At 31.7% G+C, this 16999-nt stretch overlaps 1 protein-coding gene across 1 annotated transcript; it reads left to right on the forward strand.

Annotated features, from left to right (window-relative positions):
* Positions 1–12813: 12813 nt before the first annotated feature.
* On the forward strand, positions 12814–15424 carry LOC145601370 (large ribosomal subunit protein bL17c). The gene is made up of 3 exons (XM_081657382.1): positions 12814–12970; positions 13549–13784; positions 14706–15424. Exons 2-3 carry the CDS (start codon positions 13553–13555, stop codon positions 15113–15115), a joined length of 642 nt encoding a protein of 213 aa, XP_081513508.1. The 5' UTR covers positions 12814–12970; positions 13549–13552; the 3' UTR covers positions 15116–15424.
* Positions 15425–16999: the final 1575 nt, after the last annotated feature.

Consider the following 16999-nt stretch of genomic DNA (forward strand, 5'->3'; position numbering starts at 1 on the left):
TGATGATAAAGGAGAGGGATCTGCATCGGTAACAGGAGAAAGACGGAAAATTACTAGGTCCAAGTTAGTACCAAATTTATTGACTGGATTGGGTTTACACCAGAAGATGGCCAATAGGTTCTCAGATAAGGGACGCAGCACCATATTGTTTCTGCGACTAAGGCAGCCATGTCCTCCAAAGTTGGGATTACAAATACCAGTGACATATACTGCCTGAAACCTCTGGTCGGACAAATTGAACATTGAGAGTACCCCAACACTGTTGATCCAATAGATGGTCTCATGATAGATAGACACAAGGGGAGCATCTTCCCCAGGTAAACGAGAGGAATAGAGGAGTTGAGTGAGATCTGGGAAAGAATCCATGCGGTGCCAAAACCAAGTAGATGGATCAAAGGTGTACACAAAACCCGAATGAGTAGTCACTAGTAAAATCCTGTTGATTTTAACAAGGGGAAATACACAGAGTTCAAAATCGAAAACCCATTCAAATGGTGGGTTTGGAAGTGGGTGCCAGTATCCTACATCCGGGTCAAAAACCTCAGCAAAAGGAGTACCTGAACTACGACGATTCCCACCAAAAACAAACAACTTCCCATCCATCGAAACTAGATTAGGGTGGTATCGAGGACATAAAAGGGGTTGTGAACCCAGCTTCCATTGTGGACTGGGATCGCTAAAATCACAAAAATCAAAGGAATTAGACATTTTAACATCAACATTTGTTCTTAGATTCGCACCTGTATAAGTAAAGGTAGGTTTGCCACCAGTAATTGGCCGTAAATCAGTGATTTTGCTTAAGGGCGCGCGACAATTAGTGGTAGGAAGACATCCCTCGGATTCTGTTATACAATCAAAGAAATCTTGAATGTGAGACTGTTCACCACCAATGGCATACATGACGGATCCAATAGCTGCACAACGAGCCGTGAAAGGGTATACAGGGTCGGCCGTAACATGGCATTTGAACTCAAACGGACCTTCGATTACATAAGATTTATCTTTCACAAACAAACTACCAACGGGAGTATCAGCGGTGCCATCATATTCACAAGAAGACGAACAATTTTGGAGTTTATCAAGGAGTATGCCCGGAATCTTGATCTTAAACCACCGAGCGAAACCAGGATTTTCATCGTCAACTTCAATGTAAACCAAACGAGCACAGATGCAGACATCTTTCTGCACTTTACCACCGCTATCCTCTGCTACCGGAGGTGATTCCGATCTTTTCCTCTTCATACCCCTTTCAGCCTCCAATACTTTCATCTTCATTCTTGGATTGATAACTTACAGAGAGAAGATTGTATTTTAGGGTTCCTTTTTCGATTTGCACCTTAGAATTAGTCAATAACCCCCCCCCCCCCCCCCCCCTCTTTTTTTTTCTTTTTTTTTTTTTTTTTTTTTTTTTATCTTTTTTCTTTTATTTTTTTATTAATCATTGGGCCGATTAATTGGGCTTTATTAATGGACTTCGAATCCTTTTATTTTTAGTTTCCTTTTCTTTTTTAGAGTTAAGCACACAATTAGGTACTCAATTGTTTAAAATTTCACCTTTTAAGTACTCAATTCTTTTTACTTTGCTTTTGGGTACTGAGTTAAGAATTCAAGCCAAAAAAATTAAATCAGCCAAAGAATTGAGTACCTTGGGTTAAAGAATTTAGTACCCTTGGTTAAGTATGTGGTCCCCACCCGATTAAAAAATTAATATTTATAAAAAAAAAAATATTTACAGTAGTGTCATTTATGCTAATATATGCAGGCAATTACATAGTTTGTATTGTGGACCGCACCCTTAAAAAGTTGTGCTGCTACACGCACCTTCATCATAGTTGGTGTTGTTGCAGCCAATTTTTCCTTTCTTTTTTTTAATGAACTATTATTCTTTTTCTAAGTTAACATATGTACTCCGTACCAAGATAGTTCTCAATAAAGATAGTTACTACTATACACTCATTATTTTTTTATTATTTTACTTTCTACTGTATTACAAGAATTAAGTTCTTTTTAACAAAAATGAAATGGAAAAAATGTCTTTTTTATTTGAAGAAAGATGGTCAAAATTATATTAAGCTAAAGGTTTTTTTTTTTTTTTTTTAAAAAAAAAAAAATAAAATATTGACCCTTAGTTTCACTACAAGGAAAAGTAGATTGGGCGACAAAAAAACTCGTTGCCCAAAGACCCAAATTCGTCGCCCAAACATTTGTGCAACGAAGTTGAACTCGTCGTGGGGTCGTCGTACAAGGGTCGTCGACGCCCTTTCTGTTTTGTGCGACAAATTGTGTTATCGTTGCCCATAGCTATGTTTGGGCGTCGAAAAATTTTGTCGCCGTTGAGCCATTTTGTGCAACAAGCTAATATTTCGTTTGTTGCCCAAAATTTGTTTTAGGCATCAAGTATTTTCAATGTCCAATTAGTTTTGTACAACAAATATTAAGTTTTTATTGCCCAAGGCATCTAACGCTCAACTTGTTATGGTTATAAGCATTGTTTGATGCGTCACCCACTGTCCAATTTCGTCGTCATCTATATAGAAACTACTTTCAATGGTTATTTGCTTGTATTACGTTTTTCGGACCAACATATAGGATTAGTATATATATATATGTATATCATTTAAGGTGCAACAAATTACTTACAAAATATCATTGAAGAATTAAAATTTACAAATATAAATTGTATTGTAATAACAAATTATCTAAAATATAACAATAGTAAGTTCATATTCCTCATTGGTGATCTTAAATTTGCACTGCTAAAAATATCCTTAATTTTGATAACTTAAACACAACCAAAAAAAAATCTTCGACCATCTCTCAATTCCTTGTCCTTGATCGTTAATCATTTGAAGTAATATGGGTCCATATGCAATCAACATCAACATATAAAAACATAATGAGCAAAATTAAATTAAAATTACAGAGTAAAAACAAATTATCTAGAACGTTGTATATGTAAAAGGTAGGAGATGTTTATGTTTAGATATAATCAAATAAATATGCGGTAACAGTTATAGAGAGATAAACCTTTCAATAGTATATCAATATATCCTAGTACATCTGCAAATGAATGAATAAAGTCAAAATTAGTGAATTAAAAGACACAATTTTACAACTAAATATATTTCTAATTACAAGATGAAGAAATACAAGTGAGAATTTAAGAGCGAAAACTACTTTACCTGCTAATTGCTACAGAAAAGGTGAATTAAATTAATTCAATACATGAATCAACCTGTAATTAAAATTCCAACATTGAAAGTTAACAAAGATTGGGAAAACATGGATTAAAGTAAAACATAAAGGTTTTAATTAGCACTAAGAATTATTTAATTAAAATAAAATAAAGAAGATGAAACGAACAAGATTTAAGCACTTAAATTGGCGGACGGTGTGGTCGTCACAATTTAGAGGAGAGCGAAAATTGAGAATTGGGGTGGGGAGATGATCGAGGCTGCGAGACTTAGTTGTTTTGTGGGTGTCCAATCCTTCCACGTTGCCGTCAATCAGATCTAAGATGAACATGGAGAGGAAGAAGAGAGATGAAGATGAGGAAACAGGGTTAGGGTTATTGTGCGAAAGAAGATGTGGGATGTCTGGCTCTTTAACTAAATTTTTTGTTAAATATTCACAAAATTAAACTAGTTTGAAATTCAAAATTTCACAAGCGAGCCAAACCAAAAAAAAAAATCCGCCTTTTTTTTCATCGTTTTGGGCAACGAATTTAACTATTGGTTGTCCTTGGTCTCTATTAAGGGCAACGAATGATAAATCATTGTTGCACAATATAACATTTTGGGCAACAAAATTAATCTTTGTCGCCCAATGGTTGTAATGGACAACGATAAAAAATAGCTCGTCGCCCTATATATTAACTTGGGCAACAAATTTATCTATTTGTCGCCCAATGGTTGTAATGGGCAACGATAAAATATTTGTCGCCCAAACTATGAAATAAGGGCAACAAAATTAAATCTTGTTGCACATACAAATCTTTGTCGTTGCCCAAAATCAATTTTCTTGTAGTGTTTAATAGGTACAGCGGGGGAATGACGAAATGAGGATAAATGAAAATGAAAATAAAATTAAAGTTGGGACCTAAACTATAGGGCAAAACATTTTCGTCAATATATTGTGTGTTAAGATCATATGAAAAGTTTCAGTAACATGCAGTATGATGTGATGATCACCTAAATTGTAATCTACAACTTTTAAATTTATTATTGTTGTTGTTGTTGTTGTTATGTAGAACCTACTTCTTTCAAAAAACGAAGGGGGTATTTATAATTTCAAGCAAATTCCTAGTGTTTTTTTTTTCTTTTTTGAAAGCAAGCAATCTCTAGCTACAACCATTGAAATTGCTCTTAGCCGTAGGTCAAAAGAAATATAGAGTTTTTTTTTCATTATTCATTTGAATTATGAAATCAATGAGAGAGATGAGTGATGCGTGGACCCGGTGGTGGATGTATGCTTGCCTGCTTGGTCATGGTGGGTCACATGACCCACTATTTTGTAAAAAAAAATTGAGTTTTTTTAATTAAATAGTTTAGATTTATTATTATCCTTCTTTAAAGAATTGATTATTATCAATAACTAACCATAGTTAGATAGTTTAATCTAATTCAAATTATTACTATGGAGTATTTATTAATTATTTTAATAAATTTATATTGTTTAATCTATTAGGTTATAACTAGTCTATAAGCTTTTATTGGAAAAACGAATAGTTTAGGGTTCGTTTGGCATTGCTGTGGTTTTCTTTTTTGGTTTTTTTATTTTCTAAAAGTATATGATATGAGTCCACTAATGAATCAAAAATTATATAAACTTATTAAAATTATGATAATTTTGAAAACAAACAACAGAAAAGTGGAAACACCTTTTTTTTGTTTCCTGTTTTTGGTTTTTGGTTTTCAAAAAAACAGGAAACTAAAAACCAAAACTGATGTCAAACAAGCCCTTAGAAAAGAGAGGAAGAGGTGGGAAATGAATATAAATGTAAAGAAATTTTTTGGGGGAAATAAACTAACAAACATTAATGCATGTTGAAAGGCTAGTGTTTTTTTTTTTTTTTTTTTAATATAAAAAAAAGGGAATAAAGAAAATAAAATAAAGAAGGTGACATGTGGCATGAGTGGTTTGTGTTTACATGAAAGAAGGTGACATGTGGCATGAGTGGTTTGTTATTTAAATATTGAAGTATATCTATAGATATAATCTTTTTTTTTTTTTTTTGAAGCATTATTTCTATTTAATTAATTTTTGCTGTATTTTATTTTGAGCATTTTTTTAAGGAAAATTTGGTAATTACTAACGCGTATTAATGTCATTTTGAAAATTACAAGCGTGAATTAAAAATCTTGTGAATTACTACCATAAAAAAAAATTAAAAATTTATATTACTTCTAGACTCCACTTTAGACCATTTATGACGTCATTTATCCCCCTTAACTCACGTTTAACTCTTAATTAAGCAATTAAATGACCCAAAAAAAATCACCCCAACCCATGATTACCGTAGTAAACTAACCTGGCCTAACTAAAACCCCCTTTTCCTTTCTTTCTCTCTCATTGATCTTCCTCCTTCACCATTGCTAAAGTCCCTTCAACATTCTTGCCCCAAATTGACACTAATTCCTCCCGTGTATTCTTCAATTACTGTAACACCCCAATAATTCCCCCTTTTCCAAACCACTTACTTTAAATAAAAAGAGAGGAGAACCATTGGCATGTTACCGCCACGTGTTAAAACGTTAAGGCTTTATCAAAGTATTGCAGCGGAAATCCAACTTAAATATTAAAATAATATAATTTAGAAAACCAATAAGTCAAAGCTTACAAATTGGAACCATAAAGGCCCTTATTTAAAACCAAACCAATATTCCAAAATCCCAAAACATAATTAAAATAGTAAAACATAAATAAGTTCAACACAAAGAACGAATACTCTCAATCACACCAATCCCTTGACAATGCGTATGTCAAATCCCCGAACTTCACATCATCAAGCTAACCTGTGCAATACTGCTCCCCAATAATACAAGTGTAATAATTGGATCATCACAGGGTCATTGAAAGGCGAAGGCCATGACCAAAAGAAAACACACAAAAGCACGCAATCAGCAAAGCTGAGTACATACAAGCTACAACGTACCAAGCCTAGCATGCTCAACTAATTAAAGTAAATAAACATACAACATAAATTCATTAATCAAGACTCCACACTTAAACAATTCAATCGACTCAACATACTTGCTAATCAATTCCAAACACTTGACTCTTTATATTTAATTTAATTAATTTAGTTGGAGTAAGCAATAGACGAGGTTGTCCAATCCACCAAATCATTTTGGTCCCAAATGACCATTTAAAATAAAAGTTTAGCGCGATGCAAGAATGGGCGCGACTCCATTCTCACAAAGTTAGTCTAGGATCCCATCTAACTTTCATTATAAAATAAAAATGTAAATACCAAAAGAGAAGAGGACATGTTGATCAAACAAGCCTCGGAAAGCCACGGGCTACCACCGTGTACCCCAACCCATAATTGTCAATACTCTAGAAGTGCACGCTTTCTAGAGTTTTATTGCTCATCCATGTTTCACTTTACGTGATTACAATTTTAATTAATAGCCGACTCAATCAAGAAGACCATACATAACAATCATACATCAATTCACTTTTAATCTTATTTAGGACAATGGTGATCACATCACAAGTTGACCTTTAATTCCATTAAACTTCCAAATTATTCAAAATTGTTGAACATAGTCAACCCACCTAGCCATTTCGGCTTAATCCACCTTTACTCAACATACTAACAAGTCATGATTAAGTAATAAATAAAATAATAATAACCTTGTGGAATAATTAATAAATTCATTCCACTTAAACCATTCAATTCCAATCCTTTAATAATCCAAATGTGGTTAACAAACCAATCCAATAAAAATATGTCAGTATCAACATTCCATACAAACAATTAATCCAATATAATTCAACATGTTTGCATCCATAATTCCATACAAACATAATCAATTCACCAAAACATGTCTCATAAACATAAGCACATGAATTAATTAAATGTATAACCAAATAATTTTCATCCAAGTGTTCTCTAATCATGAAACTAAGTCCTTTTCTTTGGTACCTAAACATGATACTACTTACAACGAAGTAGACATGTACGTACCTCGTATAAACAATCCTTTGTGCCACTTTTAATCACTTAAAAGTCTCCTAAGAAATAATCACTTCCTAGAAAACAAGCAACAATATTAAATTAATACTTAACCAAATTTCCAGCAATATAATTTAGATTAAAACTCCTTAAAAATTCATTAAAAACATGTTTTTATGGTTAATTATGCATTAGAAATACAATAGGAACAAAAGCCCCAATTTAATTAGTCATAAGAACCCTAAAATCCCAATTTAAATAAATTGAAACCCTAGGTTTTTAAAATTATAAAATCTGAAAATTATAACAATAATTATAATCTGAAATTATTAGTTTAAAACATAAAAACATGATTTTGATACTAAAAATATAAACTTTATACTATAAAATCAAAACCCAAAACTAATTATAAACATTAAGCATAAAAAAAATTCGTTAAAAATCAAAAACTGCCCGAAAATCATATTTAGAGGCTGAATTTGGCCACAAGAGAGTGGTGCTCACTACCAAAGGTAGTGAGTCTTTCTTAAAACATTGTTTCCACATGGAAAACACTACTGTTTTGTCAAAATCGGATGAGTTCAGAACCTGATCGGGATTAAAACGGGATTAATATTAACGAACCAAAATCTAAACATTAAAACACGAATTTACGTGTTCAAAATAATCTGGAATTAAGTTAAACTAATTAGTAGTATAATCACCAAAATTTCAAAACATCATTACTATAAAAGCCCTAAATCGATTGTTCATAAAAACCCTAAAATCATGATTTTCAATGATTAAAAACCCTAGGTTATTAAATTTACAAAATCTGAAAATTATAACATTTATAAAATCTGAAATTATAAAGTTTAATCATCAAAATACAATTTAATACTAATTAAATTAATTTCAAACAATAAAATCAAAACTCATAATCAATAATTATAATTACACAAATTAATAAAACAAAGGAGAAAGAAAATAAGACTAACCTTTGTGTGGGGAAATTTTTGGGGATGAATGGGGTATTTATAGGAGAGAGGGTAGTAGGGTAAGTAGGGATATTGGGCCTCATTAAATTAATGGGTCAATTAAGAAAGTAAACTGGGTTTGGTTTGTTTGTTGGACATAAATTATAGAAGGAAGGTTCATAAAAAGTTCTTTGTAATAACATCGTTTATCAACCCCAAAAATAATTTGAAACTTTTGAAATTAAATTCCGGAAAAATACAAGTAAATATTATAAATAATATATAATTTCATTTATAATATATTTTAAAATATGGGGGATTACAATTACTCCAGACAAATGTGTAATTCACCTCAAACAAATTTGTTTTTGAATTCTAGGATTTTTGGATTTTAATATTTTTGCAATATAGGGTTTATGGATTGTGATTTTGTTGATTAACATAAGATTTTTGTATTTTTATTTGAATTAAGTTATCAATTAAGCATAATATGTGATTTGACAAGTTCGATAGGATAGAAATGCAAGTGTAAAGGCTTTAATTATGAAGTGTCGGACTAAAGACAATTTAGGAAGAAGGTTAAATTAGAAGGGTAAAATTAAAGTGCATAGTGTTGTGTAATGAAGGTTGTAGGTCAAAGGGATTTTTTTTGTTGTTGATTGCATAACTAGGGTTTATCGTGGGTTAAGGGAGGAAGGTGACGTCATAATTGGCCTAAAGTGGAGTGTGGTAGTAATAGCATTTTTTTTTTATTTACAGTAGTAATTTGCAATTTTTTTTAATTCGCAGTAGTAATTGAAAAAAAGGCATTAATATGCGGTAGTAAGTGGCAAAATTTCCTTTTTTAAAATTCTATGTTTCCTTTTACGAAACACAGAAAACGGTAAATAATACTCCAATGGTATAAAAGTTTAAAATAAAGATGGGCTAAAATTACAAGGATGTTGTTTCATAGTGTTTTTGTGAAAAGTTAAGAAAAAAAATGTTAAATTATAATACTACCTCCGGTCCTTAGTTAATTATTACTTTAACTATAGGGAAATTTGCCAATTACTTCCGCGTATTAATGTCATTTTGAAAAACACTAGCTACCACAAATTAAAAAAAGTTGTGAATTACCACCGTAAAAATGTTTAAAATTTTGATTTTACTACCAGACTCCATTTCTGACCATTTCTGACTTCATTTTTCTATTAATCCACGTTTAACCATTAGTTAAGCATTTAAACGACAAAAAAAAATTAAAGAAAAATAAAATTTCCCTAACTCATGATTACCCCAGCTAAACTAAAACCCCCTCTCTCTCTCTCTCTCTCTCTCTCTCTCTCTCTCTCTCTCTCTCTCTCTCTCTCTCTCTCTCATAATTTCACTTTAATCTTTCTAACCTTCAACCTCCTTGAAGAACACCACTCTACAAATTGGTGTCACGACTCACGAATCTTGTACGACTCTGTAACGAATCATTTACATTGCAAAATTGATTAAAAAATAAATTCGAGCAATGAAGGTAAAGGGGATCACTGAAGTAGGAGGATAAAAAAAAAAGAAACAATGTACAATTCTATGTTAGAATTCGTTGATAGCTTAATTCAAAGAAAAATCACATAGTATGTTTAATTAATAGCTTAATTTGAAGAAATATACAAATTCCCTATGTTAGTTAACCAAAATCATAATCATTTAACCCTAAAATTCAAAAACCCTAGAATTCAAAAACCCTAAAGACGAATTTATTATAGGAGAATTACATGTTCACTTGGAGCACTTGGAGGATAGATAGGAAGAATTAGTGTGAATTTGGAGCAAGAAGCTTGGAGGGTGTTTAACAATGATGAAGGAGGAAGATTAGTTAACTAGAGTATCTAACCATGGTTTAGGGGAATTTTTTTTAGGTCGTTTAAATGGTTAACCAAGGATTAAACGTGGATTATGGAAAAAATGACGTCATAAATGGCCTTAAGTGGAATCTAGTAGTAAAATCAAAATTTTTAAATTTTTTTTAATCCACGGTAGTAATTTTCAAAATGACATTAGTACGCGATAGTAATTGACAAATTAGACTTAATTATAATACTCGTAATACTCTAAAGTTGCAGATAACAATAAGTGGAGGTAGTAGATAGATTAATACACTTTGGGTCTGTTCACTTCAGCTTAATTTCAGTTAAGTTCAGCTCCAATCAGTTCAGTTCAGTTCAGCTCCAATCAGTTCAGTTCAGTTCAGCTCCAATTAGTTTAATTCAGTTCCTAATTTCCTTCTCTCATAAAATATTCATTTCAGTTCAGTTCAGTTTAGTAAATGTGAACAAGCCTTTCAACTATTGTACTCCCTCCGTTTCATTATGTTAGTCCCATTTACTATTTTAGGCGTTTGAAAAAGATCTACCCATATTGAATATATTCTATTTTAAACTTAGTTTTTATTTCCTATTTTATACATATTAAATTCTAATTGGTTAAATTAATTAATTGTTGATTTATATCATGGCTCTAATTAAGGAAATCCCACCCTTGAATTATGCAATTATGGCTAATACTTTTCAGAAAAAATCAAAAAAATTTAAATAAGACAAATTAATTATGAACAGCTTAAATTCTATGTTACCCCTAGAGTACCGTGTGCATGGTACTCCAGGTTTACAAAATTTGTGTTATTTTAATATGAAATTCTTGTTATTTCAATTTATATATATATATATATATGTTATTTTAAAATAAGTACTCCGATCCCTCCGTTTCATAATGTTAGTCTTATATGGAATCAATCACATAAAATACAAAGAAATATATTTGGAATCTAACATTAAAGTACAATATAATTCATAATTAGTTTACCTTATTTAACTTTTTTGATTTTTTATTAGGAAAACACATATCATAATTGCATAATTTAAGGTAAATATTTCCTTACTTAGAGAGTCATGTCATCAATCCACAACCAATTAATTAAAAAAAATCAAGTTATAAATTAAATATATTCAATATGGGTAGATCTTTTTGAAACGCCCAAATTAAAGTAGTATATGAGACTAACATTATGAAACGTAGGGAGTATATGTTATTTTATATTTGCATGTTGTATTTTTTTTTTTCAACATTGATCCTTTCGCTGTACTCTAGATTTATAAAATTCATGTTATTTTGATGTGAACCTCTTATTATTTCAATTTTTATATATGTTATTTTTTAAATAAGTACATGTTATTTTAATAAATGCATGTTTTTTTTGTACATGATGTTAAAGTATATAAGTGAATAACATATTATTTTAGCAAAATAACACAAGGTTTTAAGCAAAATAACATAAGACTTAGGCAAAATAACTCAAGTATATTGGGTATGGAGTACTGTAATCCAGGAGTATTTAATACTTTAATGTTAGATTTCAAGTATTATTCTTTTCTCATTTTATGTGATAGATTCCATACGGGACTATTATATTGAAACAATCAAACAACACAAAGTCTTATACGTAATATGTGTCTAGCCACATGGTTTGGCCATTTCACATAATCACATATAAGACAATTAATTAAGTAATAGAGGGTTATGTTGATGAGTAAATGGAGTTACCCTAACATATGTAGGTTACTTAAATGAGAAAAGGGGGTTACTTTCTTAAATAAGTGGAATTATTATTTCATTTTTTAAAACAAAAGAACATGAGTTACTCGAATAATAAATGGGATTACTTATTTTTAAAAATTACTTGATTTCACTTGTATTATGAATTTGGTTTACTTTTATGGACTACATGAGTTACTCTTTTAAAAAAATGAAATTACTCATATATATAAATCAAGATTATTCTTATAAATCAATATGACCACCGTGTGACTAGCCACATACAAGACTAGTTTTGTGCCCGTGCGATGCCCGGGCTGTTTATTGAATTTTAACAAAATTTTTTAATCTTTATGTCAAATTTTAAAACATATCATTGATACAAAATTAGTTAGGAATTGATGTGTTTTTGTGATGATTTAAACTATATAGTAGGCATGTAATGACTAATGATAATAACATTGGTGAAAAACATTTCTTGATCCGTAACTTGAAATAATGACCCTGTCCAAAATAACTCGTGACCCGACCCGATTGACAGGTCTACACACAGTAATAAAATTATATTAGATTGTAAAGTATATTGTTTTAATTGATTAGAATATATTAAAAATAATGGATGTGGTGCATTTTGAGCTAATTATTTTGCTCCAAAAAAAATACTATGATACAAAAAAAAAATTTATATGATAACTTATGGGTGTTATAATATTTTTTTAAAATAAAATTATAATTTAATTTGTACATATGGAATATTGGTACTTTATCGAAAATAAAACTCTAAATTAACAATTTTATCCTAAAATTCTATCCAAATTTGATTGAAAATAGAATTCTAAATTAACTTTTTTATCCTACAAATTGAATTCTATATAATTCTATCCTACGTGGCCCGACACTTGGCGAAAAGTTGAAACGCCAAGTGTCGCTATCTCGTCGTCTGTATAAAAGTTTAGCTTTTTATTAGTTATATGATTTGCGGCATTTGCCCATAGTATTTTTTTTTTAAATGGAGCAATGGTGTATATCGGTGGATAGTGGTGAATTGTGACCCACCATACATTGAATCCTGGATCCGCCATTGCATGGACCGCCCCATAGTTTAAAGGTGGAGTTGAACACAGGATATCTGTTGGGTACTTGGGTCTATTGCAATTTTCTATCCCTTAATTTTGGCGAGCCAAAGGCTAAACTTTCACATTTTCTCTCTCCTCCCTTATCCTATTTCATTTTGGCTTCAGCTATCTTCTCCAGTGTACCATTCTACTTGGTAAAATTCCCTCTTATTCTTCTACTTATCATTCAAATTTGCTATTTTATTTGCTATATTCATGAATTTGTGCGCAGAATTATGGTTTCTGGTTAAAAATTAATGCCCATTTTGAAATTACAGTGTAATCATTACTAAAAAGAATTGTTCTTTATGTGTGCTTGTTATCTGTTTGATGAAATGCTTAAGTGAAGTTTTCTTTTGTGTTCTTGTTCAAAGGTGGGTTTATTGCTAGAATTTTGGTGGCTACTTTGAATGAATTGGTTAAATTTCTGTTTTTGAACTTGAATGATTGTTGAAAATTGGGCATGTGAAAGTTTTTATTGTAAATGTTGAACTTGTAATGATTTTGTTCATTCAATCAGTTACGGCCCGTTTGGTAGGTGGTAATAATCGGGGTAATGGTAATGGATTTACATGTACTTGTAGGATGTAGCTGTTGCTTTTGCTGCATTTGTTTTTGTAATTGGTGATTTGGGTGTTGGAATTTGAGTTGTGAATCTTGTGATTGATATGTGTGTTTGTTGTGGTAGCATTGTATGATTGGTAAATTGTGTATTCCTTATATAATATTGTAGGTAGATGGCTTGTTCATCATCAACAACATGGAGTATGGCTACTCTTAAGTCAGCCTTGCCTTCGGTTCCTTCGGCTCCCATGTTCAGCAAGCTCCCCATTTCGGCTGCCTGTAATACTTCGTCCTCAAAACCACGTAGAGTGGGATTATCCCTACGCAGTTCTAAGCCTCTTCTACCACAATACAGTGGCCTCACTGCTCTCTGCCCTCTTCTCTCATCATTCCCCTCTGGATCAGGTATAATCTCTATTCCTTTGGACAATTAGAATTAAGTTTGGCGGATTTTTCAGTTTTCTTTTGTTTGATTTGAAACAATTACTTAGGTACCTAAGGAATCTTTTGTGACTGTGAAACATTATTTGAGCTTCTCTATGCACTTAATGAATGTCTTTGGGTTTTTTTATGATAAAATCTTTCAGTTTAATGTTGGGGTCTTATTTTTCACACACCATTTCTCATTGATTCATAGTCACTTGAAGCAAATTAGCCAAACAGGTTACAGGGTTGTTGATATAATTACGCCGTAGTTTGTACTGAAAAGATCAAAAGAATGAGCAATTTCCACAACAGTATATTCTTTAATATTTCAGACTCCCTGCTTTTCGTTAACACTTGTGTAACTTGTAATTAAGGTCATTAATTGGAATGAATTCATGATCTGGGAAGCTTCCTTCAAGGTAGCTAGATTTTGGATAGGCTGGTTCCAAGAAAATATTTGGATTAGACTATAGACAAGGTTGTGTATGGCTATTTTTGCAAAGCTTATACATCAATCTGGATGTAGTTTTCAAAGTGCAATAGTGTAATAGACTTATAGCTGTAAATTCGTAACTGAATATTCTGGTTAAGGAATACAACCAGTAGCAGTTGCCAGTTGGTTCTAAGAGATTGCTTTAGTTTCTTAATTTAAAAGGAGGCTTATAGGCAGATGAATAGTGACCTGTCATACATATGTTAGCACACATTGATTATGCATAGTGGACTCTGAGCCTAGAACCTTATATTGTGCTCTTGATCTGTAAACGGGAAAAGGGTTTGTTTGAAAAATTGGATTCATCTTTAATCTGACCATTACTTGAACGAGGTGTCATTTTTGTTGCTCTATTTCTCCATTTCAACCTCGAGTTGTGTGCTTACTATATCTGTCTCCTTTGTCAGAGAACACAGGCTTTGACAGTCTTTTTAGAATCATTGATAATGGAGGTCGGTTTTTTGCCATGAGACATGGAAGAAAAGTGCCTAAACTTAGCAGGCCCCCAGATCAGCGTCGTGCGCTTCTTCGAGGCCTTACAACTCAACTTCTTAAGCATGGACGTATTAAGACTACAAGAGCAAGAGCAAGTGCTGTGAGGAAGTATGTAGACAAAATGATTACCTTGGCTAAAGAGGGCTCACTTCACAAAAGAAGGCAAGCGCTTGGGTTTATATATGAGAAGCAGATTGTTCATGCCTTGTTTGCTGAAGTGCCAGAAAGGTATGGAGATAGAAATGGAGGATACACAAGGATCATCAGGACCCTACCAAGGAGAGGGGACAATGCTCCAATGGCCTACATTGAGCTAGTTTAGGTACTGATCCCCCTTGTTATAATTTTGACACTGGAGCAAGTCATTATCCGTAATCGTTCTCCTTGGAAGGTGATATTGGTTTTTACACTCTGTAATGAATAGTTTCTTGATGTTTCAATTTGCATTAAGCTTGTATCATGAGAGATCTTTTGATTCTGATGATATGCTAAAGTTGATACAATGGCATATCATCTTTATTATGTAGCTTTGGGGATTTTGGCGTACATTTTGTAGTTTATCATATTCGACATATTGTAATTGGAATTCTCCTGCCCTTTAGAACTACAATGATCAATGTTTTATACAGAACTTGGGTGTGGGTATGTGGTTGATTACCAAAGCTTTTGATGTTTTACTATCATTTCTTTAGCTTCATTATTCATTGGACTGGGCAGAATTGAGTAATTCAATTGTTGTGAGATTCTTCATTTTGATGTTGGTATAAATTGTTTATCCTTGCTTGTTATCACACCATTGTTCATCGCTGATTTGGTTGCAGCTCTGTAAGCTAATATTGTTGCTGCACTTGCTTAGGAAATATTAGCTTAGTATCAAGTTGGGTCCTGGCAGAAGCTGCTTCTTTGGCAGCATTGCTGTGATAGTCATTCATCTTAAATCATTTTTGATTGATTTTCTGTTGATTACATTGACTGTACATGATCATAGATAAGTCTATTTGCCTTTGACTATGATCATTTATAGAAATGATGTTGGTTTTGTAGCTTATGCTGTTCCAACAATGTTCACAATGATCCGACTCATTTCCATGCTTTAAATAGTTGCCAATCTTAGTCTTTTAGTCATTTGATTTTCCATAGTATTATTAGCACAAATGGTTTTACTGCATTATTGTTCAGTTTATCAGATATGGCTGTTATTCAGAGGTTGAAAATAGATTGTTACTTTCAAATTCATGACAGTTATTAAACAGGCATGCAGTCTGTTTTAATGAAAGCTCATCAGATCTTGCCCTCATTAGTAAAACTAACAATGCTAAACGGGCCTAAACCATAATACTTGTAAGAGTTCTCAGAATCAGTTGTTATAAATGTGTTTTATTCTCTGTTTGCTTATGCTGTTTTATAGAGGTGTCAATTCAGGTCACTGGGTTAGGTTTGGTTGGGTCTACTAGTTGGGTCGGGTGTAGTTTGGGTTTGAGTCATGCTAAATTATTGTGCCCATACAAATCAAAATTTGAATCTAGCCACTTTCGATTAGGTTGGGTTTAGTTTGATCGGGTCAGTTTTCGACACCTCTAGTTTGGATAAAAAAAATTTAGCACGAGTAATTTGCTTGTTTGTGAACAGCTACTCCGTATTTGGAATATTATAAATGACGTATCTTCCAAGAAATTATACACTTGATAAAACCGACTTATGAAGTTATGATTACTCAACTCAATTTAAAAAATACATGACATGTTAGTACTTGTTCACTTTGACTAATTTTAAAAAAAATTGTTACTTATTTTTGTCATAGATATCGTTTTTTGTTTTAAGTTTTTTGTTCTTTTGAAAAATTAAAACAAAAAACAGAAAACAAGAAAAAGATGTTTCTACTTTTTGGTTGTTAGTTTTCAAAATTATCGTGATTTTAATAAGTTTGACTAATTTTTCATTCATTATATGCTATATTTCAGATGATTTTAAAAAACAAAAAATCAAAAAACTAAAAACAATAGTAATGACAAACAACCGATTATAACTTTTAATACTTAGGGCGGGTGATGTGAATTGATCCCAAGATCTCTTAGATTTAAAAAGAAAATTCTAAATACTTAAGCTACTCTCATGAATGATAATTTCTAACTATCAATATTTTATAACTGTAAAACCACTCCAAAGTGTTAAGAACTTCAAAAACAGAGTTACCACATTCGCAATT

Source organism: Chenopodium album, chromosome 2 (genome assembly GCF_948465745.1).
Source record: "Chenopodium album chromosome 2, dcCheAlbu1.1, whole genome shotgun sequence".
Taxonomy (NCBI): Eukaryota; Viridiplantae; Streptophyta; class Magnoliopsida; order Caryophyllales; family Amaranthaceae; genus Chenopodium; species Chenopodium album.

What these genes read in the sequence shown, in the direction of transcription:
- LOC145601370 (XM_081657382.1), top strand. Translation starts at nt 13,553, where the DNA reads ATGGCTTGTTCATCATCAACAACATGGAGTATGGCTACTCTTAAGTCA. An exon ending in ATCATTCCCCTCTGGATCAG is followed by an intron (nt 13,785 to 14,705) that starts GTATAATCTCTA and finishes CTCCTTTGTCAG; the next exon opens with AGAACACAGGCTTTGACAGT.